The sequence below is a fragment of the Macaca thibetana genome, chromosome 6 (genome assembly GCF_024542745.1).
Source record: "Macaca thibetana thibetana isolate TM-01 chromosome 6, ASM2454274v1, whole genome shotgun sequence".
Taxonomy (NCBI): Eukaryota; Metazoa; Chordata; class Mammalia; order Primates; family Cercopithecidae; genus Macaca; species Macaca thibetana.
The window spans coordinates 55,134,300-55,159,862 of NC_065583.1; the positions used below are offsets into that span (position 1 = coordinate 55,134,300).

Sequence of the window (25,563 nt, forward strand, 5' to 3'; positions counted from 1 at the left end):
TAGGGGATACTCATCCTGTATCTACATGACCTACTCCCCCGTGTAAGCCATCTGTTCTAGGCCTCAGTTTCTTGATTTATAAATTGGAGATAGTCTCATCTACTTCTCAGGATTTTCTGTGGATTAAGTAAGATAATATATGCAAAATGCCCAGAGATGAATAAAAATTTCATTTACCTCCTCACTTGTTTATGAAATCAGGATGGGTGAAATAAAAGATTTTTTAATACTAAATACTTTTCTGGTTCAACAAAGAATAACAACAACAGTAACTATAGAAGCTACGATTATTGATACCTATTTACCAGATAGAATTTAATTATGATGATCCTACATAGTCAATATTTTAAGAAATAAAGAAATTTATTTAGAGAGGTGCATATCATATATAAGAAGTTACAAAGATGGAACTCAAGCCAGTCTGATTCAAAATGTGGGTTCTTTTCAATACAATGTGCTATAAGAATGTATCAAATGGCACAAAGAACAGAAGTTCATGATAATTTATGTTATACCTCTCCAACCAAATTTGATCTCAAAGGAAAATGGATCGCCATTACTTTAATCCCTGAAAACAGAACATCTACTTCTTGAAAATGCCTCACATATTCTCAAAAGTGGAGAAGAGATGGGCTTTATGTAAGTACTGCCAGCTTGAAGGAAGCAAGCACAATGAGCTTTTTTTTTTTTTTTTAAGATGGAGTTTTGCTCTTGTTGCCCAGGCTAGAGTGCAGTGGTGCGATCTCAGCTCACGGCAACCTCCTTCTCCCAGGTTCAAGTGATTCTCCTGCCTCAGCCTCCTGAGAAGCTGGGATTACAGGCATGTGCCACCACGCCCAGCTAATTTTTTTTTTTTTGAGATGGAGTTTCATTCTTGTTGCCCAGGCTGGAGTGCAGTGGTGCGATCGCGGCTCACCGCAACCTCAACCTCCCAGGTTCAAAGGATTCTCCTGCCTCAGCCTCCTGAGTAGCTAGGATAACAGGCATGTGCCACCATGCCTGGCTAATTTTGTATTTTTAGTAGAGACGGGGTTTCTCTATGTTGGTCAGGCTGGTCTCAAACTACTGACCTCAGGTGATCTGCCCACCTCAGCCTCCCAATGTGCTGAGATTACAGGTGTGAACCACCACACCCAGCCACACCCAGCTAATTTTGTATTTTTAGTAGAGACGGGATTTCTCCATGTTGGCCAGGCTGGTCTTGAACTCCCAACCTCAGGCGATCCACCCGCATCAGCCTCCCAAAGTGCTGGGATCACAGGTGTGAGCCACCGTGCCTGACCACAAAATGAGCTTTTAATTTTGAATATTTGCATTCACATCTGGGTTTATGAGATGGGCTTATTTATTGCCCTCAATGATCTAGGCAGGAAGACTATGGAAGAACAAGGGATAATCCAATTGAGACATTTTCTAAAAACTGTTTGCCAAAGAACTCCACTCACAATATTTTTCAAAGGCAGGAGGCAATTCAGAACTTACAAGTTGGGATAAATTTGGAAAAAAAGAATTTGAGATCTACTTAGATCATGATTTAAAAAAAATGAGTCTAATTTTGTTTCTGAGCAGCAATACAAACACACAGTGGCAAAGGGCTATAAATTTAGATTTTTCATAATCTAAGGCATGGAACACCCTTAAGAAAGGTTTCAATCAATTGCTTCATGAGTATAAAATTACAACCAGATAACATTTGTAAAATAAAGCTTAAATCACTTTTCAGTTTGAGCCTAGACAGAATGTGATACATGCATGCTAATTTTACTAGCATCTGAAAATACCAACAGGCTGACTAAAAAGGTCCTGATTAAATTAAGGCTACACTTTATTAATATTTCTCCAGGGTAAATGATAATAGTTTTCCAGGGCAATGGTAACATTTTTCCAGGGTAAACTGCTTTAGAAGGGGAACTTGATTAGAAAGTTCCCACGGTAGAGCAATTGTTTGGGTGCCTTCAGCTCATACTGGATCACGCTGGACTAAGGTCCATTGGCAGTGAGGAAATTCTGCAACATCTCTGAAGCCCAAATCTCCTTTGACACCATCCTTAGAAGGGATGGAACATACAAGTCACTATCATGGTTCTTATTCCCACGCCCTGCTAATTTTCAGTCTCCTGCCTCTGTAGGTTACACACTGCAAAAGCAATCTTAGTATATCCATGTCTTCAAAAAACCAGGGTCACTTCTTCTAACTTCTTTTTATCAGTTCTTAGGTAGAAGTAGAACTTTAAAATCATTGCTAGAATCATATCAGCTTGAAAGTGCACTGACTGCCTTTGTGGATCCCCCAGTCGCTTAACAAAGACTAATGCTTTGTTCATTAGTGTCTTCAGTCCCTGCTGCTCTGCTCAGACATGTTGGCTCTATATGAATTCCTGAGAACTATATCACATTGATCAGTACTACCCAATCCCCTTCCCCATTCCATGAACAAGACCTTTAATCCAGAAATGTAGAAATAGATGAAATACTGCTTCATATTGATTTGTATTATACTGATTCAGATAATACTGTCAATCAAATAATGCTTATCTAAACATAGCTCTATATGATAAAAAATCAATATAAAAAGAACATGTTTTACCTAAAGAATAGTATGCTAGTCTTCAGCTCCAACACTGACAAAAGAAAATATTCCTATTAGATTTGTTAAGTGGTCTTTATGCAATTGCCAGTGGTTTTAGAAAGAATATTTAAATAAGGCACATCTACCACTCAAAACAAAAAGAAGTTTTCATCAGCTACTTCATGACTATGAGAGTTGCTTCTTCGCACTCATGAATCAGAATGATTGAAAACTCACTGAGGTCATGCAAACCCAAGAAGTGTTTCTCTGGTGTTATTCTGGAGGCCTGAATGAACTGTGATGTGACATTGTAGCTCAAAGGTAAAAAAAAGTCAGTGGGATAGAATTATCTTTTCCTTGATAGGCCACGGTCCCACGGTCCCCAGTTTAGAGGGCAGTGCCAATTCCTTTAGGCTGTTCTGCTTAATGTCTCAGGATGTCATGTGTCTCTACTCCCCCAAATCTGTATTTAATAATAATGAAAAGATGTAATATCAGAGTACACTTGGGATCGAGGGTGTCTGACTTCCCCAGGCTAGGCCTTAACTGCTCCACTTCCTGCTCATTTTGTGCTGGTGAGGGTACAAAGGGAGTGCTAATAAGTAGCTTATTTATTGGCCTGCTGTCCTAGACATCACTGATAACTGGTATAAATATGGTATAAAAATTGATGTTTCTTAAAAGAAATGATTTTGGTTTAAATGTATGTGTTTGAAAATCATGGCACACCCTCCATATAAACAACTTTGAGTGTTCGCTGGTGACATCTGAGTAAAAAGGATTTAGGGTATGGCTATGGGTGAGGCACATGTGTATATGTGAGGTATATGTATGTAAAGAAATGAGTGAGAAAATAATGCTTAGGGAAAAAGGGAAGTTAGTGTCATCTGGAGGCATTTAGAACCTATAGTATTTGGAATTACAACAAAGGAAACTTGGCATAAAAGATTAACCATAATATAAGTATCTATAAATATAGCTAAATTTAAGACGATTAATATTTGCCATATACAATAAAGTATGGGGTTAGCTTTTTTAAATTTATTTTTTAATTATACCAACCTTTGTGTCTTTTCCAAAGACCTTGGAATGAAAACAAATCCAGTTTTCTGATACAAAGAGCTTTCCTTGGTATAGTATTTCTTTCTGTAGAGCACAGGTAAAGCCTGGGAGAATACACACAGGTACAGCATCATTTAGAATTTCCATTTAAAATAAAAACCATGTATATATTTTGGTGACTCAAGGATGGGCAGAGAATTCATTCATACTCAAAAGTTTTATTGCCTCTTCTTCTGTCATCTTTATGGAAAGCAAGCTGTGGCGACCAGTTTGTTTTTAAATTCAAAGTCTTACCAACTTCAGTATAAATATCAGAATGAAAAGGCAAATCTACTATTGTACCTGAGAGACCAAGAATGGCGTTTTACAAGTCTCCTCTATCATGTGCTGGTATTAGTACACCTGTTCCCCTTTTCCCCAGTATTTTCACTAATGACTGTTTTCGAAATAGATGGCCTCACTAGAGGAAGAGCACATAGCCCACACTTTCTGTCTGAAGGTCATGGCAGGAACCCAGCATCTTGCCTCAACTTTTGCACATCAAGAGAGGCTAGAATGGAACTTTGGGCCCCTTGATGAATCACTGCAGAGCCCAGTAGGCGTGCTTAACTAGCATGCTGGGCAAGATATTTAGGTGACCATCACACCCTTCATAGTGGCATCAGCACGTGTCTGTCCATGTCTAAGGATGTAAGTTTTCTTTTAGTCTTCTTCTAGTGGCCTCTCTTGCCCCAGGCTTGTTATCCTAAATCTTAAAGCAATGTAACCATGTGCATTTCAGCAATAAATAAAGAAGGGAAGGGTATCATGGAACCATCTTGGGTGACTCCATACCCCATGGAGAACTGTTTCTTTTTCTCCTCTGTGATCTTTTCACGCTGCCTGGTGAAAGCTGATTGAAGCTGGTGTTATTGTTATGTTATGACTTTCAGAAACCTGATCCCCTTGGTGACTCAGTCCATAGACTAGGCCCTCTTTCTTCCCCAAAACTAATGATCAACTTTTCAAATATGTAGCTTAAAAAGTCAAACAGGTCAGAACTTACTTTGCTTCAGTGGTTCCTCCGTTGGAACACTAAGAAACAACTTGTGAAAGTGCATATTGGCCTTGTACTACAATGAGAACAAAATACAAGCATCACCACTCTCACTTTCTTGTGAAACATCACAAATTCAACTTCAACAACAAATTTTCCCTCCCTTAATAGTATCTTTAGGAATTCCTTCTCACTGATCTTACGTCTCTGACACAAGCCTTCAGTAAAACACAGTGAAAGTCAGGGCACACAAGTTTCATTTTCTAACAAGTTTAATGCTTTGCTGGTTGGATATAATGATGCAGCTGCTAGTCAGCCTACTGCTGAGGAAACAGGGCTAGACAAGGATGTCCCTAATCAGAAAGGGGATGAAATTTTAAGGAATCTCATTAGGGAGGGTACTGGATCCCAGGTACTAAACGTACCAGTGAGTACTCTCAGAAGAGTACAGTGGTTCAAAGCTTTGTAGTCAGGTAAACCTGAGTTGAAGTCTTGGCTGTAGTGGCTCTAGCTCTTGGTGTGTGACCATGGCTTAGTCCCTTTATCTCCCTGGGCCTTGGTTTCCTTTTCTGTACCAGAGGGCAAAAACAGTACCTGCCTCAAGGTATGTCATAAGGCTTAAATGGGATAATACACATAAAGGACCTATAGTCTAAGGCAACATATGGCCACTCTTCCTACTGTATTATTGTGAAGGCATTTCCTTAGCCAGTGACAGGAGTAGGATGCAGTAGGCTACTGTCAAGACAAGTAGGATTTCATACAAAGACTTCACTCTCTAGGGCAGCAGAAAGCCCAAGACTATGAAAGCTGCAAATCACTTCATCTTCAAGGGATCTGTTTTTACAACTGTGACAATAACAATGGATAGCCAGCAATTTACAGACTGTAAAACACTTTCATCTGCATCATACAGCTATTAAGAGGTAGAACTGTTAGCTGGATGTGGTGGCATGTGTCTGTAGTCCTAGCTACTTGGGAGGCTGAGGCAGGAGGATCTCTTGAGCCCAGGAGTTCAAGCCTGCAGTGAGCTATGGGGTATAACTGGATCCTCTCTCCACAGCATCAATCTGCCTCATAGGATACTTCTGAAGAAAAATTCTTATAAAGAAAATGGGTAGGAGGCCCTGGATGGCTTATTATCCAAACCAAGAGTGGTCTCAATGGCAAAACTGGCCCTGTTTTACCATAAAGAACTACAGACCAGGTCATCAAGACGATAGATGGTCCCTGCAAGTCAGCTATCTTATAGATAAACACCTTGTAGAAAGATACCTTGATTAAAGCTGGGTGTTGCATGGCTTCACTGAGCTTTTGTTTTCAATGGCTACAGTGAGCAATGGTTGCACGCTTGATTTAAAATATGCTAGGCCATAAACTCTTCAAAAATGTCAACATAAAAATTGGCAAAAGAGGTAGTGGGGCTGATTTCAATTAAAAGGGACATAGCAGGCTGAGTGCAGTGGCTCATGCTCCTAATCCCAGCACTTCGGGATGCAGAGGTGGGTGGATCGCCTGAGGCCAGGAGTTTGAGTCGAGCCTGGCTAACACGGCAACACCCTGTCTGTACTAAAAATACAAAAATTAGCTGGGTGTGGTGGTGCACATCTGTAATCTCAGCTACTCAGATGGTTGAGTCATGAGAATCACTTGAATCCGGGAGGTGGAGGTTGCAGTGAGCCGAGATCATGGCATTGCACTCCAGCCTGGGCAACAGAGCAAGACTCTGTCTCGAAAAAAAAAAAAAAAAAAAAGAAAAGACATAGCAAATACATGCAGTATGTGACTCTTGATTGGATCCTGGAGAGGAAAAAAACACCTTTATAAAGGATATTTATTACCGGGACTACCATGGAAATTCAAAAGTAGATTTTATATTAATAATATTTTAATACATTTCATATTTAAATTTCTTGGGTGTGCCGATGGTTTTTGGTTTAGCTCTTAGGAGGCACACATTCAAGTATTTAGAGGGGTGAAGAATTAAAAAAAAAACCCAAACTCCTGGCCCCAGTACATGCATCACACTCTCTGATGACATAGAACTGGGTTTTGTTTCCTATCTGGGTGTATTTTAGAGCAGAACCAAAATCAGTTTGGAGAATAATCCTGACCCTGTTCAAAGGTCTTACTCCTCTGTGTGCAGTTGGCTGGCCTACTACTATTCAGGCAGATGCCTTATCAGACTCTTCAATTTCAGTACAAGGATGTCACAACTCCCCTTGTCTTGCTAATTATTGGATAAGAACATGACTCTGTGTTGGTCCCTGATCTCTGGGTATTTGTCAGAGTTCGAGGCCACAGCATGGAACTCATCACCACGCAATGTGCTGAAAAGTGAGTTGTGATAAAAAAATGGACTGTTTGTTCTTCTAAATTGTCTAAACTCTATGCCTATATTAGTCTTGACCAGCAGGAAGGTGCATGCTTGAGTTCCTTCTTGTCACTGGCTTCAATAGTCTTGTCACCCCCTAAGACAATACAAATTCCATTCTCAAATTACCTGGCCGGAAGATGAAGACTTTTTTCTTTCAGTCTTAGGGTCATTTTTGCTTTCTGTTTTACAGTCGTTCTTATCACTTGCTAAAGAGGCACCATCAAAACTGGATTTTGACCTAAAGAAAGAAAGTCCAGGGTGTCTATAAGATAATTTTTTTTTTTGAGACAGTTTTGCTCTGTTGCCCAGGCTGAAGTGTAGCAGCATGATCACGGCTCACTGCAACCTCCCCGTCCAGGACTCAAGCGATCCTCCCACCTCAGCCTCCCGAGTAGCTGGGACTACAGGTGCATGCCACCATGCCCAGCTCATTTTTTTGTAGAGATGGGGTTTCACCATGTTGCCCAGGCTGGTCTTGAACTCCTGGACTTAAGTGATCTACCCGCCTCGGCCTCCCAAAGTGCTGGGATTATAGGCATGAGTCACCACACCTGGCCTATGAGATACATTTTTCATTAATTTATTGTAATAAATCTTGATTATTATACTATCGTCTAAGAAAACCTGACATTTGTTTTTCTTTTCTGGATATCAAAAATCATTCATGATACTCTGAGAGCATTTACATAGCACATGCTTTAGGACACTGGAAGGATTTCAGCAGGCTGTAATCAAAAACTGTAGAAATAGTAACTTATAGAGGGTGAAATAACGATCAAGTTGTGAAAATAATTATGTCATTTTAAAAGTATTTTAATCAGTATGTAAAAAGGAGTACTTGAGGCAAACTACTAAATCGTATCGTGGCTATAGTTCAATCAAAGAATATTTTTGTTTCAGAATTCCACTAATATTTAACAAGTATTAATTGAGTGGGGCATTGTGTTAAATGTCTTGGGGCCCATAACACAGTCTTTGTCCTTAAGGCGCCTGTGTACGCATGCATCAAACACTTTTTAAAAAAGGCAGTACATGATTTAGCACCAAAACAAAAACAAAAACAAAAAAAAATATTACAGCAGTTAGGAGAAGGTATGGAGCCAATAAGTCTAACAGGAGGTGAGAGAAGAGGAAAACAGGCTGGGCACAGTGGCTCATGCCTGTAATCACAGCACTTTGGAAGGCCAAGGTGAGCAGACCACCTGAGGTCAGGCATTTGAGACCAGCCTGGCCAACATAGTGAAATCCCATCTCTACCAAAAGTACAAAAATTATCTGGGCATGGTGGTGCGCGCCTGTAGTCCCAGCTACTCGGGAGGCTGAGGCAGGAGAATCGCTTGAACCCGGGAGGCAGAGGTTGTGGTGAGCTGATATTGCGCCACTGCACTCTAGCCTCGGGGAGAGAGCAAGATTCTGTCTCAAAAAGATAAAAAAGTTAAATTTAAAAAAGTAAATAAAGAGAAGAGGAAAACAAGAGAATAATGTGGGCTTGAAATGCTGGGCCTAACAGGATACGCAAGAATCGGGTATGAGGAAAAGACACAACACATCCCGGAGTGGAAATACAATACAAGTGAAATCAGAATAAAACAAAAATGAAATCAAAAAACATGTGTGAAGCCAAATCTTCCTTTTTCCTGTTAAGGACAGAGGTCAGAGCTCCAGAGTTTCTTTCTAAGGCGATTCTAGTCCTGGTTTTCCATTTTAGTAGATGTGTGCATTTGTACGTGGCTTCAACCCTACGGCTAAAAGCAGTCGCTTCAAAGTAGCATGCATGGATGATTTTTGGAGTTATATATATGAATAAGTTTTACGATCGTGAAGTTGCTTTAATGTTTCTGGGAGGAAATGGCACATAAAATCCATGATTTCACGATATTATTCCTTAAAATGAGGTTCAGTTAAAAAAAAATTGGTTCAAAGTGGATTTAAGAACAATCTGAAGTAATTCAGGTGGTACCTGGGTGTCACAGATAAACAGAAAGGACTGAAGTTAGAGAATTATGCTCTGGTTTTCTCAGCTGTGAAAAGATGGACTATATGAAGTCCTAGGCTTCTTCTAGCCACTACAGTGTATGATTCCACAGTGCTCAAATCACAGGTCAAATACCCCTCAGCTGTTCAAGGCAAATGAATTTAATTTCAGACACAGGCCATTTAAGCTATTCACAGATGTAAATTCCCTGGGAATTCTAGGGATTACTTTTTTTTGGAAGCTATGAAAAACATTTGTTCTCTATTTGAAAATAAAACTATCTGTACAAATGTCAACTTACCTTTTATTTATACTATTCACAGATTTGAATTCATCATCTCTACTGATTCAAATCAATAAATGTTAATGGAATGGGCAAGGAAATGATCAGACTGTTTGAAGATCCATGGCCTGCAAGCAAATATGACAAGTAGGGTGGCTCTACCCTTGATAATTTCAAAAGGCAGAAGCAATAAGGGGGTTCATCTGCATGACACTGACCCCTGTGGACAGGGTATGTATGTATATAATATTGATTTCTTTGGGTCTTTTCAACCCTGTTATTCTCACTTCCTACAGGTGACAAGAAGCCCAGTGCAAAATGAAAATGTGGGGTCCCTTATATAAAAATTAATTAATTAATCTTTTGAGACAAAGTCTCACACTGTTGCTGAGGCTGGAGTGGCACAATCTCGGCTTACTGCAGCTTCCACTTCCTGGGTTCAAGCAATTCTCCTGCCTCAGCCTCCCGAGTGCATGCACCACCACACCTGGCTAATTTTTGTATTTTTAGTAGAGACGGGGTTTCACCATGATAGCCAGGCTGGTCTTGAATTCCTGACCTCAGGTTATCCACCTGCCTCAGCCTCTCGAAGTGCTGGGATTACAGGTGTGAGCCACCAGGCCTGGCCCCCTTACATAAAAATTATTAAGCATTTCTGGATAGCAAGAGGGGAGCATTAAACCAAGTGTGGGCCCTTTCCAGTTGCACAGACCACATGCTCATGAAGTTTAGCAAGCATGCCCTGTGAGAGTGTATTATTATTACTGAAGCCTGGGGAAGTTGGAGTAAAACCAACAGTGTTTTTAAGGTGCCTGCTGTAGTCAGCCAACAGTGGTGAAAGACATGAGAAATAACGTGCCTTGTGCCTTTGTGAAGAGAAGCATTAGGTGAGGCTTTGAGGGGAAACAACTAGAGGAAAAAAAATGGTTAAACTGAGATGCTGGCCAGGTGCAGTGGCTCACGCCTGTAATCCCAAGACTTTGGGAGGCCGAGGCCAGTGGATCACCTGAAGTCAGGAGTTCAAGACCAGCCTGGTCAACATGGTGAAACCCTGTCTCTATTAAAAGCACAAAAATTAGGTGGGCATGGTGGTGCACGCCTATAGTCCCAGCTACTGGGGTGGCTGAGGGAGGAGAATCGCTTGAACCTGGGAGGCGGAGGTTGCTGTGAGCTAATGTGCCATTGCACTCCAGCCTGGGTGACAGAGCGAGACTCCGACTGAAAAAAAAAAAAAAGTGAGATGCCACAAAACAGCATGCAGGAAAGACGGAGAGATAATTGGGAATTAGAGTCAGAAGAGGAAAATTTGGGGAAGAGTTAAGATTTACTCTTGGTCCTGAATGAAGCATAGATTTGGAGAGAAGACATGGGCTGGTAAGCCAGGAAGGAAGCAAAAAGTGGAGTTAATAATCTTTCAGCAGAGACCAAAAGAAGTAGAAGGTAGCAGTTCTAAAAGTTCTAATAATGGTGAAGGACAACAATCATTTCTCTACTCAGTTTAGATAAACTGCACTCACCCATCCCACACTGTTGGTTTAACTGCTATCTTTTGAGTGCCCCAAAGCAACTTTAGTCTCTACCAAACGGTAGTTGGTGCCTCTCAGAATGATGAAGCTACAGCTACACATCTCAAAACCACCTCTCCCCTCCAGCCCCACAACCAAACCGCCCCTCCCTTTTAGTCTGTCACAGGAAACTGGTGGCCTGAGGGGTCCCCGGGATGGCGATTCTTTTCCTTGGCTTTTTCATGGCCCCCAGGAAAATGAGACACCCGGTGGGGCACACCCGAGGCTGGGCAGACACTCCAACCTGGCCAGCCTTCCCAGGTGCTTTCTAAACATATGCCTGAGAGTGGGCCACCCTGGCCTCATTACTTAGCAAAATCAGCGCTTTCAGAAAGGTGCAGATGCTCTGCTGAAGGTTGGGGCAGGAGGGAGAAAAAGATGCTGCCTGGGTATCGGGGAAAAATGCTCATTCTTTCTCAGGAGTATTATTTGTCTATAGTATCAATACATCCTTACTCTAACAAAAAACCCCAGCTCCTCCCATAATGCCCTCTCCCCAAAAGACGAAAGAGAACAAAGAGAGTCAACGGAGGACTCACCGTAGGCTAATGATTTTCTTCTGGTCTGGGGAGTCGGCCTCCACAGATGGGGTAGGGGATTGGGCTGTTGGCGACCTGCAGGCTTTCTTTTTCTCCTCCACACCATTCTCAGCCTCTGAGCTGAAGAAGAAAGGAAAATGCTTCACCTTAGACATTCAGAGAGAGGTAGCTGGAAGGAAAACGATGAAGTAACCTGGTTTTCTAGACAGTGGAATGATTTTCATTCCCCACTGATAGGCTAGTTAACTTTGACAGCTAGGCCCTTTCCCAATCTCCATTCTAACCCCTTGCCTGGTGCCCCAATGGCAGTAGCTGCAGGTCATACCTGTTTCACTTGTAAATGCCAGACTGTGTGGACTTGCTGGCTCCCAGGTCTGCGTTGCCCAGCTCTGTTCTGCATAGTCTGTGCTGCCCAGCTCTGCTGCTCTGCATAGGCTGTGCTGGGGAAGTCAGATCACCTGGAGGCTGGGAGGGCCCTGCACACGTGCACACGCACACGCACACACGCTCATGTGTGGCCTCCTGCAGGTGTGAGCCTTCCCTCTGGGAACCCCCACCCCTTTTGTTTGCACTTCTCTTATGTCACTTACATGTTGTTTAACCAAGCAGTTCCCTAAGCAATTTACAGTCTCTGATCTTTACAACCACCTAGACTAGGTAGGAATTACTACCCCCATTTTATAGATGAGGAATCTGAGGCTCTTGCTATCTTGCCTAAGTTCAGAGAGCTAGCATCTGTCTTACTTGAGATTCAAACTCAGTACGTCTGTCTGCAAAGCCTTTGTGTTCTCTCTCTCCATCCATCCCTCCAACCACCTACTCATCCATTTATCCCCATAACTAACTCTTCAGTGTGAGAGCTCCAGGGTGGGGTGGGAATCTTACTCATCTTTGTCCTAACCACGGGGTCTAGGATAGTGTTGACCTACAGTCATGATCAATAGGCTTTGGAAAAACTAGGTCTGACCTTGGTAAAAGAGAAGGTGGAGGGGAGTAGAGGGGAAGGTGAGTCAAGAGGGTTTGTGCATAGAACCAACAAACAGAGGACAACCAGCATGGGGGATGCAGAAGTGGGCTCCCTCAGTCGGCCGGTGAAGATCTCTTGGGAAGCAGGAGAAACCATTTCCAATGGGAAAGTGGGAAAGGAAGGGATGTTGAAGGAAAAATACAAAATGTTTTTTATGGATCAGAACTTCTTTGGTGTGTCAGCTCAGTAAAACACAAACGATACTTCTGAGGATGTGAGGACTCCACGGAGACTGAGCGTAAAGAAAGACACGTTAAGATCGCATTGCTATGAGAGATTAGCTAATCTTCATTTTCATTTACCACCTATTTGGTATTCTCACCTGGATATGACTGTGCAGGCAGGAAATGCCACTGGATAGTTTAAGCTGCCTGGTTGCTTTGCTGACCACTTTTCACAGCATATGAAAATTGCAACCTAGGCAAGGAGTCCTATTGTAGTGTCAGAATCAAGGCCAGTATATCTGACAAGGGTATCTAACTAATAACCCCCACAAATGGTTGATACTTTTTTTTTTTTGAGATGGAGTTTCACTCTTGTTGCCCAGGCTGGAGTGCAGTGGCACCATCTCAACTCACTGCAACCACTGCCTCCCGGGTTCAAGTGATTCTCCTGCCTGAGTAGCTGGGATTACAGGTGCACGCCACCATGCCTGGCTAATATTTGTATTTTTAGTAGAGACGGGGTTTTGCCATGTTGGCCAGGCTGGTCTCGAACTCCTGACCTCAGGTGATCCACCCACCTTGGTCTCCCAAAGTGCTGGGATTACAGGCGTGAGCCACTGCGCCTGGCCATATGGTTGATGCTCTTAATTCTGTGGTAAGCATTTCTTTTTTCCTAGTAGATACATATCTGAGGACAGAGGCCCAACCTTCTATTTCTTCAATTCTTCTCAAAGTACTTAAAACAGTTACATACATTAAAAGGGCTTAGGCCATAACAGAATTGCATTATGTGACAAAGGTACATGGAAGGCCAAGGTCTTGAAATATTATTAGGAAAACCCTGTTTTGGTTTACATAATAATTGGACTTTATTCAACTCAACACCATGTTTAATTTGTGGACTCAAAGAATTTTAGAATAGTTAAGAGGCCTTAAAGCACATCTCTGGCTTTTGTCTCTTCCCCCAAAACACACACACATTATCTCTCTTCTTCAACAGATTCAGGCAGAAATCTACTTGAGAAGCCCTCTTTAAGTAGAGACTGGGTATAGAACTTCAATAATCCATCTCAACATTTATTCAGATATTTACTGGATTTTATGCAGGATCAGATGAAGACTTAGAGGGAGAGCCAGAGCTGTCCTGTACAGCATCTTTGTGTACAGAGAGCCACTCCACAAAAGGTGCTCCTGGCAGAGATAAGGTGCTCCTTGCTCTGGGCAGAAACGACCCAGCACCAACGTCAGAAGGCAGCAAAACTGAGGCTGGATTTCAGTCCCTCTTTGCCCCTGACCCATCTTGGTCAGGCTTTTGTGTGCAGTGCAGGTGACTAAGTGCTTAACCACATGAGGTGGTCCTGTTTTGGGACTCAGCTTAGCACTGAAAAGATTACAGTGCATGCCTCTAGATTGTCCTACTCAAACAATGTCTTTCAAGGATGGAACATACAGTTGTACTCAAAGTAGCTTTTTTCTACATACTCTCCACTTTATTTCTCCTTCAGCTTGTGTTTTGTCTTCAGCACTGGTTCTCTCCTGGAAGGTTCTAGCCAGGGGGCACATCCTCCACATTGCCTAAAAGTCTCTATGCTGCCTGCTGATTTTATAACTCACTAGGCATCGAATTAATTCATACCTTGTACTGGTACCTCTTCTCCCAAAAATCTTAGTTATCCAGCACTAGACTCAGTTCCTCAAAGGCAGGGAATGTCTGTTTTTTTTTTCCACGGCACTCAGCTCAGCATTTGCTCACAGTGGTCATTTATAGGTTGAATGATATGGATTAATTATGTAGTATCTCGAAGAGGAAGCGAAATTCATCTACGGGTCAATTCGATCTTAGGTTTTTGCTTACTTAAAGATGCTACAGGCTCAAGCAAGTTAATTCCTCACACAGGCAAGATTATTCCTGCAAGCGTCCCTTGCCTTGGAGGTCTCGTCAGCAGCAGACTGAAACTATGTAGAATTCAAGCAGCAGAGGCTAGCGTGTGTTTGAGTGAGCAGTGTGGGAGGGGAAATGGAATGCTTCCTCAAGGCCTTTTGGAAACTTTGAAGTCAATGAAGCTGAATCAGGCCTCTCAGCAACTGTAAAGTTACGGTCAATGAAGCTGAACAGGTTTCATTTAAATCATGAAAATAAGGAAATCAGGTTTTATTTATTTTTTAACCAGAAGACAAAGCCCTGTTACGGACTTTGACTAAAAGAGTCAACTGAAAAAACAAACCAAAAAAACCAATCCACCTATTTCAACAAATATTTACTGGACTGGTCCCTGCTGTCAGGGTGCTCAGAGCTTTGTAGGTAAGACAGGTAAGTGAGCTGGCAGTTGTTAAGTACCCATAGAAGGAGTAGAAGATGCTGGAGACACAGGACCAACCTTCACTTGACCTTGGCAGGTTATTTCTCCTCCCATCTCCAACCCACTTTGAGCATCAGTTATGGTCCCTGCCTGAAAGGTTTTTAGTAGAAATTTCAAAGCAGTGAGATAGTCATGCTTATAATAACGAAACCTGACTTCACCTATTAGGGGACAGCATTTTTATTTTTATTTATTTATTTTTTTGAGATGGAATTTCACTCTTGTCATCCAGGCTGGAGTGCAATGGCGTGATCTCCGCTCACTGCAACCTCCACCTCCTGGGTTCAAGTGATTCTCCTGCCTCAGCCTCCTGAGTAGCTGGGATTACAGGTGCCTGCCACCATGCCTGGCTGATTTTTGTATTTGCAGTAGAGACGGGGTTTCACCATGTTGGCCAGGCTGGTCTTGAACTCCTGGTCTCAAGTGATTTGCCCGCTTCGGCCTCCCAAAGTGCTGGGATTACAAAGCATAAGCCACCACGCCCGGCCAGGGAAAGCATTTTTATTACTGGCTAGGAAAACCTTGTTTCAATAAAACACTGCCACACACTGTTACAAAATTTATAAATACAAAAACAGGTTGTACAATCCCTATCAATCATCTAATATTTGTCACTTCCCAGACCTCATTAGTTTGATGACGACTTAAATTTGGATTTCACAATTTTTCAGAATTAGAACTCTAATGTGGAGGCAACCATCATTCCTCCTGGAGATAGTATCTGTGAGTTTCAGGTAAACTCAATATGCCTTTCTCTTGTCACATCACTGGCCCTTTGCCCCTCCTGCTGGGAATGTATTGTATTCAGGCACCATCACATGCAAGTCCAAGTAAATAAGTGGCTGAGGGCAGAAGTTATGATTAAGCTGTGTCTCAGGTGAAGGAAAACAAGTGTTACACTGTGGTTCAGTCCAAGAAGGTATGTTCCCTTCTACTTACAGTGGTGAGTCCCTGTGTTTGAGTCTACTTACATGTTAATCTAAGCTAAAGGCATAAAAATATGTCACTAAGCTTCCTTATGGTAGCAGAAGTAGAGGTAGTTTTATATCTACCATTATTTTTTAAGAAGTCTCTGATCATTTTAAAGCCACAGTCTTGACCAACAAAGGTTTAGAAGAGTCTTGAAGATAGGATATGTTTCATCAGAGGGTCTTCATAGAATAAATTCCTGGAAATGGGATTGTTGTGGTCATGGGTGGGTCTCTGAAAGTAGAGTGTTGCTGAAACCCTGTAGTGAAAACCAGGTTGGCATCTGGATTCACCAAGATCTGGGGCCTCATAGGCGTTTGTTTTCAGAGGGCTGCCTGCTCAGTGGCTCCGTGGCTGGCAGACACTCTTTGGAAAGCAAAGAGCTGGGCTATAGAGATGGAAGAGGGCTGGACAGCAGCCATAGTACAAATAAAGAGAGGCCTCACAGGGACCAAAAGAAGGAAATAGAATGGAGTGTGGAAGTACAAGAGTGAGCAATGGAGACAGGATGGCTGGGAAACACTTTAGCTTCTCCAATTTCATAAACTCGGAATCTCCCAAATTAGATTTTTATAAGTCAAGAAGAATGACCTTCCATTTACAATTCTGATACATATATTTTTGTTTGGACAACCATACATTTCATTTATCTATCTACATATTTATTTCTGAATAGGCACTATAAGCATAAGTATAAAATTTAAAAGTTACAAATAGAAAAACAAATTTCTTTTTACCCCTGTTTCATGGTGACCCAGTTTCTCTCCACAAAGGCACCTGCTCTTCCCAGCAACTTGTGTGTCCTTCCTGGGAGAGTCTGTGCACATATCAGCATGTGCATTTTTGAAGTACAAAGGATAGATAGCATGCTATTCTACGCCTTGCTTTTTTTTTTTTTTTTTTTTTACTTATTGTATCTTGGTGCTTTTTCCCTGTCAGTACCTATAGATCTTCCTCATACTTTTTAAATGACTGCATAAAGTTCCATTGTGAGGATGAACTGTTATTTTACCAGTTCCTTATTGACGGGGCATGTAGGTGGATTCCAGTCTTTTGCAAATACTAACAACATTGCACAAATGTCCTTATATGTTTATAACGTGTGAATAATTTCCTGGAAATGGAACTGCTGCATCAAAAAGTATATGATAGAAAAAACGTTACAGCTATTGCCAAATTGCCCTCAGTAGACATTTTGTGATTCACACCCAAATATACAACAGTGTTTATGTCTTCTCACTAATAAAGTGTTAGCCTTAAAAATATACATATTTTGAAGTACCTAATAGCTGGCACACAAAATAACAATAATCATTTTAATCATGACTAGTGCTAAACTTTTTGATCTTTGCAAATGTAAAAGGCTAAAAAATATTCCACTACAGTTTTCATTTGCATTTTCTTCTTAAGAGTAAAGCTGAGTGTGTTTCCATATATCTAAGCGCTTATTAAAATTTTTCTTGTTTTGTGAATTAGTTGTTTGTATGTACATTTTGCCAATTTATCTAATGGTTTGCTGTCACTCAGGCTGGAGTGCAGTACAGTAGCACAATCTCAGCTCACTGCAACTTCTGCCTCCCAGGTTCAAGTGATTTTCCTGTCTCAGCCTCCTGGGTAGCTGGGATTACAGCTCAGGGGTTTGTGATTGTGCCACCGCACTTTACCCTGGGTGACAGAGTGAGACCCTGTCTCAACAACAAAAAATGGCAGCTACTGAGGAGGCAGATAGGGGATGGGAGAGGTGGGATTGAGATCATTATACAATTTTAATGAGTTATGGTATTTTGGTAAGCATTTAAACAATTTTAAAAGTTTTATTCATATCCTTGTAGCAAAGATGTAAGGTACAGAGTGGATAATAAAAATCAGTGGATTTACTATCTTCAAATGTTTGAACTCTTACTATGTGTAAAACCTCATAGCAGATTTTATGTTCTCAAAGGACTTAGGCTTTACTGGGAACTTAAGTTTAGTACATAAAAAAAGAACAAAACATGTCGTAAAGGATATTGTGTCATAAAGAAGGTGTCTAAGGAATTCAGAAACCTCTTCTAATTGTAAAGAGGAGACTCAGAGAAGTTGTGTGGAAGAAATAAGCATGACACCCTTGTGTGTGGGGAGGGCACCATGTCTTTTCTAGTTAAGTAGAAAAATATTATAGCTGTCAGAAATATATTTCAGTACAAGAAATGTAAATTATATTTCTATTTGTTGTATAAAACAGTAAAAATAAAACAGCCCTTTGGATTGGAGACATCAAAACTTTCATTACTGCATCACAGCCGTTGGTGCCACCTCTCTGCCCGAAGAAATGCTGTAGGTATACAATGATTATTGTGGAAGGATTGAGATTTGAGCTGGATACATACAATTTGGACTCATAGAGATGCCATAAGGTCACGAGAAACACAAGGAAAGGCAGAAGCAAAATATGCAGACAAGGAAAAGTCACTCTCACAAGGAAATCCAGTAGTTTTTTTTTTTTCTTTTTTTCCTGAAGTACAGGCAGCAGGAAGAAGCAGAAATTAAGTGGTGAAGTTTGACTCCTAACGAGAGAAGGCTACTTTTAGACTTCATTTGACTGGTGGCAGGTATTAATTGAAGATTTTTAAACAGAAGGAATGAAATGACAAGATATTAAATGCCCACCTTTTATACATCATGGACCTGATGAGCTATGGGCTTCTGGAGGACTATATTCCTATTTGTACAAGAACAAGGGAGGGTGGAAGCTGGAGACGAGAGAAAACAGAAAGGCAGGTAGGGAGGTGAATCTGAACGCAAGAAGCAGACACTGCATTGGAGGGACAATCCAGAGATAACATTGGAATGATTAGGGAGAGCATGCAATGGAGAGGAACATCTGAGAACACCAAGATTATCTGGGGGATGGAGAGGATGGCATTGCCACTAACAGTTACAGAGAACCCAAGAGAAATTGTAGTTTGGTGGGAAGGATTTTGTAAATTTAGTTTGAGACATAATAGATGTTATATTGATAGCAGGTAGAAAACTGTATCTAAAAAAACCAAAAGAGCCCCAAATATGTCAACAATAAAAAGAATATCCGATTTTGCAGAGAAGGGGTTCTGCCAGTTTGGAAACTAATTCCATTGAGTCTCAAGCACACTGCTGTAGCAAAAATGAATACCTAAACACCAGCAGCAATAGCAGTGCTAGAGAAATGGTTTAGCAGAGGCCACCATCTGGCTCCAGTACCCTCTTTAATATGGTCTCAAAGAAGACCCCTCTGTTCTCATGAAAGTGGACAAGTCATTGTCCCATGAACAATCGTGTGATTCATTCCTGCCTCTGTATCTATTCCTAATTCTGTTTTCCTAAAGTATTATGTCTCTTTGAAAGCCTAAGGCAACTCATTTAACTCCAAAAAGCAATTAATTGTTAAGATTCTGATTCTGGAGAGACAGAAACCCAACTCAAACTAGCTTATTTTTTTTTAAAAAGTAACCAAACAGCCCCCAAGGGTTTTTGTCACTGCTTTAAGATGAAGTCAACAGTAGAGAGTGGGTGCAGCTGCAGTGATTTCCCTTCCACCCTTGGAATGCACAGCAATGATCTCTAGGATCTTCCTCTCCAAGACTTCTGGGACATCAATGTGCAATTCATCCTCCTGAGACACTGCCTCCATTATGTCATGCTCCAGAGTCAACAATGGCTTTCTATTGAGCACCAGATCGAGGTATCTGGACACAAGCCAAGACCCTCCAGTTTTGCAATCTTCCTCTGCTTTTCAAAAGGAATTCTCTGTTCCAGCCATGTTGGTCTTCTTACCTTGGCTGTGCTTATATCATGTTCTGTCCTTCCTCTATGCATTGATTCTCAGTCCTCTGCTCCCTCCTCTCTACACACAGGAACCAATCATACCAGACTCTGAACAAATCCAATTACATCCCCACTTTGATACTGACCTCCATCTCTTTATTATCAATAATATAAGAAATTCTGCAATTAATACTTATTGCCTAGACATCTATTTGCAATACAGGAAAACAATTAGCATTTTAAAAAGGGCTTGGGCTTAAATTTTATCTCAAAACCTATCTCATGAACTCCTTCCCAAGTGTGGTTGACAAGTTTTGGAAGAGCGGGTGGGAGCAAGAGAAAAAGGTCAGTCTTTTCATTTTCCCCACTGCTGAATTGGCATTGTGTGCAAACTTATTTTTTTCAAACTGATTATTAGTTAGATGAGCAATAATTTGAAACCATATGGAAACTTGAAAAGACTGTCTTCATCAAACTGACTTCACAGCAGTAGCATTTTGAGGCCAAGCACAGTTGGAAAATAACAAAGTAAATTATAAAATGCAGCAAGGAGGTAGCAATGGACTTTCCTAGTTTCCAGCCAAGGAAGATTGATGCTGCTGATAGTGAATTCTCTTTTGCTATTTACAGCCTGAGTACATGAATGCTATTTTGCATTGCATAATACTACCGAACTTTCTAAAAACATATACTGAATATATCTCCTCCAAACTAGACTATAACCTTTTAGGGGCAGAGACTTTAAGCATTTTTTTTTTGAATTTCTGTCTTCATTCCTTTTTTTTTTTTTTTTTTTTAAGATGGAGTCTTGCTCTGTTGCCCAGGCTAGAGTGCAGTAGTGTGATCTTGGCTCACTGCAACCTCCACCTCCTGGATTCAAACAATTCTCCTGTCTCAGCCTCCTCAATAGCTGGGATTACAGGCGTGTGCCACAATGCCCAGTTAATTTTTGTATTTTTAATAGAGACAGAATTTCACCATGTTGGCCAGGCTGGTCTCAAACTCCTGACCTCAGGTGATCCGCCCACCTTGGCCTCATATCTTCATTCCTTTTTGAAGCTCTTCTCCAGTAGCAGTTGGATGTCACAATGAACCACTTTAATATACCTAAGATATATTAGAGGACATCTATTTGATTAAGGTTTTTGTCCTAAAGACTGTGTTTAGGAAAGAATTAGTTTTAAATTAGTTTTAAAGTCCAGAAAAACATATTTAGGGAAAATGAAAATTTTCATTACTCAGTGAGGTCTATCATAAAGGAGACCAATTTGGAACCTCACTTTAAAGGAACAGAAGATCAAAGAGAACAAAACTATGAGGATGAGAACTTCAAGCAAGAGTCATAAAAGGTTCTATTACTAGTATACAAAGGAGGAGAAAGGAAAGAACTGACTTATATATCAGGAATGCCAAGGAGAAGTGGTATCTGTAGCACGAGAACTGCCAGGAGAGTAGAATGATAAGGAATAGAGTGGCTGAGGGGCTAGACTTACTGATGGACGGATAATGGTGCTTCTGAATTTAGGATGGAATAACAGGCCCTGCCATGGTTTCCTGAGATGTGACAGTTTATGAAGCTGATACTTATGAGAAAATTATTGTCTATCTTTTGATAGACGGGTATTGCAAGAGAGTAATGTCAGGGAAACCAGGTGCTATGGTCTGAATGTTTGTGTCCACCAAATATTGATATGTTGAAATTCTAACCCCTAAGGTGAAGGCATTAGGATGTGGGGCTTTTGGGAGGTGATTAGATTATGAGGGTAGAGCCCTCATGAATGGGATTAATGCCCTTGTAAGGAGCTCATTAGTCCCTTCCACCACATGAGGGTCCAACAAAATATAGCCATCCCTGAAACAGCAAATATGTCCTCACCAGATACTGAATTTGCTGATGACTTCATCTTGAACTTCCAGCCTCCAAAACCATGAGAAATAAATTTCTGTTGTTTACAAGAATGTCAATCCATTTGCATTGCTATAGAGGAATACCTAAGACTGGGTAATTTATAAAGAAAAGAGGTTTAATTGGTTCACAGTTCTGCAGGCTATCTAGGAAGCATAGTGCCGGCATCTCCTTCTGGTCAGGACCTCAGGGAGCTTACAATCGTGGTGGAAGGCGAAGGCACGTCCCATGGTGAGAGTGGGAGCAACAGAGAGAAGGGGAAGTCCAAGACTCTTTCAAAAAAACTAGATCTTATATGAACTGAGTGAGAACTCACTCATCACCAAGGGGATGGTGTGAACCCATTTGTGAGGGAACCACTGCCGTGATCCAATCATCTTCCACCAGGTCCCACCTCTGACACTGGGAATCACATTGGAACATGAGATTTGGAGGGGACAAACATCCAAACCATATCGTTCTGTCCCTGGCCCCTCACATCTCATCCTCACATTGCAAAATACAATCGTACTTTCCCCAAAGTCCCCAAAAGTCTTAACTTGTTCCAGCATCAAGTCTAAAGTCCTAAGTCTCATATGAGACTCATCTCCTACCACTGATGAGCCTGTAAAATAAAAAAAGTTATGTACTTCCAAGATACAATGGTGATACAGGCACTGGATAAACATTCCCATTCCAGAAAGGAGAAGTCAGCCAAAAGAAAGGGGAAGTAGGCCCTACACAAGTCTGAAACCCAGCAAGGCAGTCATTAAGTCTTAAAGCTCCAAAACGATCTCTTTTGAGATTGCTTACACTATGCTTCCTGTATAGCCTACAGAACTATGAACCAATTAAAGCTCTTTTCTTTATAAATTACCCAGTGTCAGGTACTCTTTCATAGCAATGCAAATGGACTAACATACTTGTAAACAACAGAAATTTCTTTCTCATGGTTTTGGAGGCTGGAAGTTCAAGACCAAGTCACGGAGCTCACTGGTGCAAGGAGTGAGCTCGCAAGGCCTTGGGCAGTTCTGTCTCTGCAGCTTTGCAGGGTGCAGCCTCTCTGGCTGCTCTCACAGGTTGGAGTTGAGCGCCTGTGGGTTTACCAGATATAGGGTGCAAGCTGCCAGAGGCTCTACCATTCTGGGGTCTGGAGGACAGTGGCTCCCTTCCTACAGTTCCACTAGGCAGTGCCCCAGTGGGCACTCTGTGTGGGGGCACAACCCCACATTTCCCCTCAGCACTGCCCTTGTAGAGTTTTTGTGTTGGCTACGCTGCATGATAGGCTTCTGCCTGGGCATGTAGGCCTTCTGATATATCCTCTGAAATCTAGGTGGAAGTCGTCAAGCCTTCTTCACTCTTGCATTCTGTGTGCCTGCAGGATTAGCACCACATGGAAGCCGTGAAGGCTTATAGCTTGCACCCTATGGAGTGGTAGCCAGAGCTGTACCTGGGTCCCTTTGAGCTGAGGCTAGAGCCAGACTGGCCGGGACACAGGGAGCAACATTTTTTTTTTTTTTCCAGCAGGCTGAATGGACTGACACTAGTTTTAGAGGTTCTCTTCTAGGACACAGAATGAATGAGGACCAGGTGATAGGTGAGAAAGGAAATGGGATGAGTCAGAAATGATAACCCAGAGAGGCATTGCTAGTCAACTTCACAGCAGAATGTTTCGTTATGTTAATACAAATTCCCCTTGAATTACACTTCAAATCTCTTGTCTGACCTTACAAAAATTATATTTATGCTAATATGCTAATAAATTTTATCCAGAGAGAGAGAGAGAGAGAGAGAGAGAGAGAATATATTATGCTAGAAATACATGTATGTGGTCAGAAGAGAATTTTTTACCTATTAATAGTGCAATAACATTTTAGGTTAAAACAGACAAAAACCAGGGCCATTAGAAGCCGACTTAGAAGAGAGAAATGTTTGCTTTTGTTTTGAGACACCCCTCTCCACCCCCGTGGAGACGAGCTGTGCTCCTCTGGCCCTCAGCTAAGCCCCTGAAAGAAGAGCTGCCTCTTGCCACCCTGGCATTTGTGATGACTATAGCTCTTTCTTTCCTCTTATACCCTTCATTTCCTGTAACTCTGTCTTCTGTTCATGTAGGAGGAAAAAAAAAAGGTATCAAAAGCCAGAGAGAGCTTAAAAGACCAAGTACATGGGCGTTGTAGCAGAGTTAAAAGTTACTACGGGGGTCCAAAATAGTTCCAGAACCTATGCCTTTGTTTCTCCCTCACTCAAAGTCCGCATTGCTACTTCCTCAGTCTCCTGTGTTCTGATCTTACAGTGCAGAGCCGCACACATATGAGGACAGACTAGGGTGTTCACAGGATGTGACATACAGGACTTTCCCAGAGGCCAGGTTCAGGTCTCAGGCCATATCCCACCAAGTGAATCAACACGGGCGTCAGCAGCACATGTGAAAATTCTCTTTGCTTAAATGCCAAGTATTATGAAAGCGAAGGATTCTTTTTCTAATAAAAAATTAATGGGACTCAACTTCTAGAGAAGAAAGACATTGTCACTTTAAAAAGGTGGAATATATCTATATATTGGTGAAAGCAGTTTTATGTAAAAGGCTTTGGTTTAACCCAAACACCCTCAAATGAGACACACGTAAGGAAAAAGAAGTTCACGATATCCCATGGCAAAAAATAAAAGAGAGTGTAGTTTTAGTTATTTCAGATTGCGAGGTTTCAAAGGTGTTAACCTACCAAGAATGCAAATGTCTCATATCTGTATTTGGCTTTCCCTAGAATGTATCCATGTGGTTTGTCATGTTAGTGTCAACAATATAGAATTATTCCATATTGTTATGTAAAAATATATTATACATGATTTTAATTATTACAAGTATCAACATAGGAAATAATTGTGGAACTAGTGATAACTCTTCACTGCTGTTAAAATGTTTACCCCAATATCTTAAATATAGCTAACTTTTATGGGATAGAATAATTAGATTGAATCTAATTTGTACATGACAGTTAGTACCTCTTTCAAGGAAATAAGCAGTGGATCTAAAAGATTTTAATTTTATATTTGACATCTTTATTTACTGTCCTTAATTTCTCCCACCATAAATATGCATTTTCTCTATCTGCACTTTAAACGTGTTGCTTTGGAAAACACATCTCTGACTCTTCCCTCTTCCTTGCCACTCCTTTCTACTGGATTTCCTGAATGACTTTATATTTACATGGTGCTTTGCCATTCAAGGAGCATTCATACCCATGACAGCACGATACCACACTAACCCTCACGCGGTCATGTAAGCAGGCATGTTAGACAGATGTTTGAGGCAGGCATGTAAGATAGGTGTTATCCACATTTCACAAATAGGGAAACAAAAATGAGTTCATTGAGGGCCCACACAACTCCAGTCTTGGTGACTGAAGCCTCTATTACTCGCATACTATGACCAGCCTTCTCTTTCCAAGCCCGGCCAGACACCAAGACCTGTAGATTTACCTTCTTAATATTTTCCAGTTAAGTCCCCTCTTTTTCTTTCCCTCATTTAGTTGACTTAGCTAGGGTCCTCAATGCCTCCTGCCTGGACCACTATACCTCCCTACCTCATTTGAGTTATATGTGACCTCTCCTCCTTCCATCTGTATGGAAGATCACTTTGCTCTGTGATCTTTGCAAAGCCCAAATATGATCACATCATTCCTTCTCCTCCTTTAAAACCCCTTTGGCTCTCTGTTGCCTACAGGATAAAGCTGAAGATGAGTACAGCAAACAGGTCCTCTGCAATGTGAAGCCTCCCTTTCTGGCTTTGAACCTCTTGTCATGCTGCCCCCAAGCACCCTCCTCTTGAGCTGCCGTGCCTTCTCTGTGGTCCCTTGCACGCACTGCTTATCTTTCAAGATATAGCTCTTGCTGGGGTTACCTCATACCTGGCGACTTCCCCAACCCCCTCTGGGTCCTAAGGACTGACCTCTTCTTCTTTGTGCTCCTTTC

General features: G+C 41.5%; 2 protein-coding genes across 10 annotated transcripts in view; both read right to left on the minus strand.

Annotated features, from left to right (window-relative positions):
* LOC126957105 (prothymosin alpha-like) overlaps positions 1 to 25,563 on the minus strand; it is a 1,190,772-nt gene that overhangs the window by 69,766 nt on the left and 1,095,443 nt on the right. The gene's annotated exons all lie outside the window — the stretch shown is intronic.
* GRAMD2B (GRAM domain containing 2B) overlaps positions 1 to 25,563 on the minus strand; it is a 111,641-nt gene that overhangs the window by 17,773 nt on the left and 68,305 nt on the right. For 4 of the 7 annotated variants that reach the window (XM_050794547.1, XM_050794548.1, XM_050794551.1 and 1 more), the window contains exons 2-5: positions 11,407 to 11,526; positions 7,171 to 7,282; positions 4,677 to 4,743; positions 3,632 to 3,735 (exon numbers count right to left, since the gene is read on the minus strand). In XM_050794547.1, coding sequence (XP_050650504.1) covers positions 3,632 to 3,735; positions 4,677 to 4,743; positions 7,171 to 7,282; positions 11,407 to 11,526 — 403 coding nt within the window. Of the gene's footprint in view, positions 1 to 3,631; positions 3,736 to 4,676; positions 4,744 to 7,170; positions 7,283 to 10,630; positions 10,674 to 11,406; positions 11,527 to 25,563 lie in introns of all 7 variants that reach the window. The other 3 variants (XM_050794553.1, XM_050794549.1, XM_050794550.1) reach the window with 1 other exon arrangement.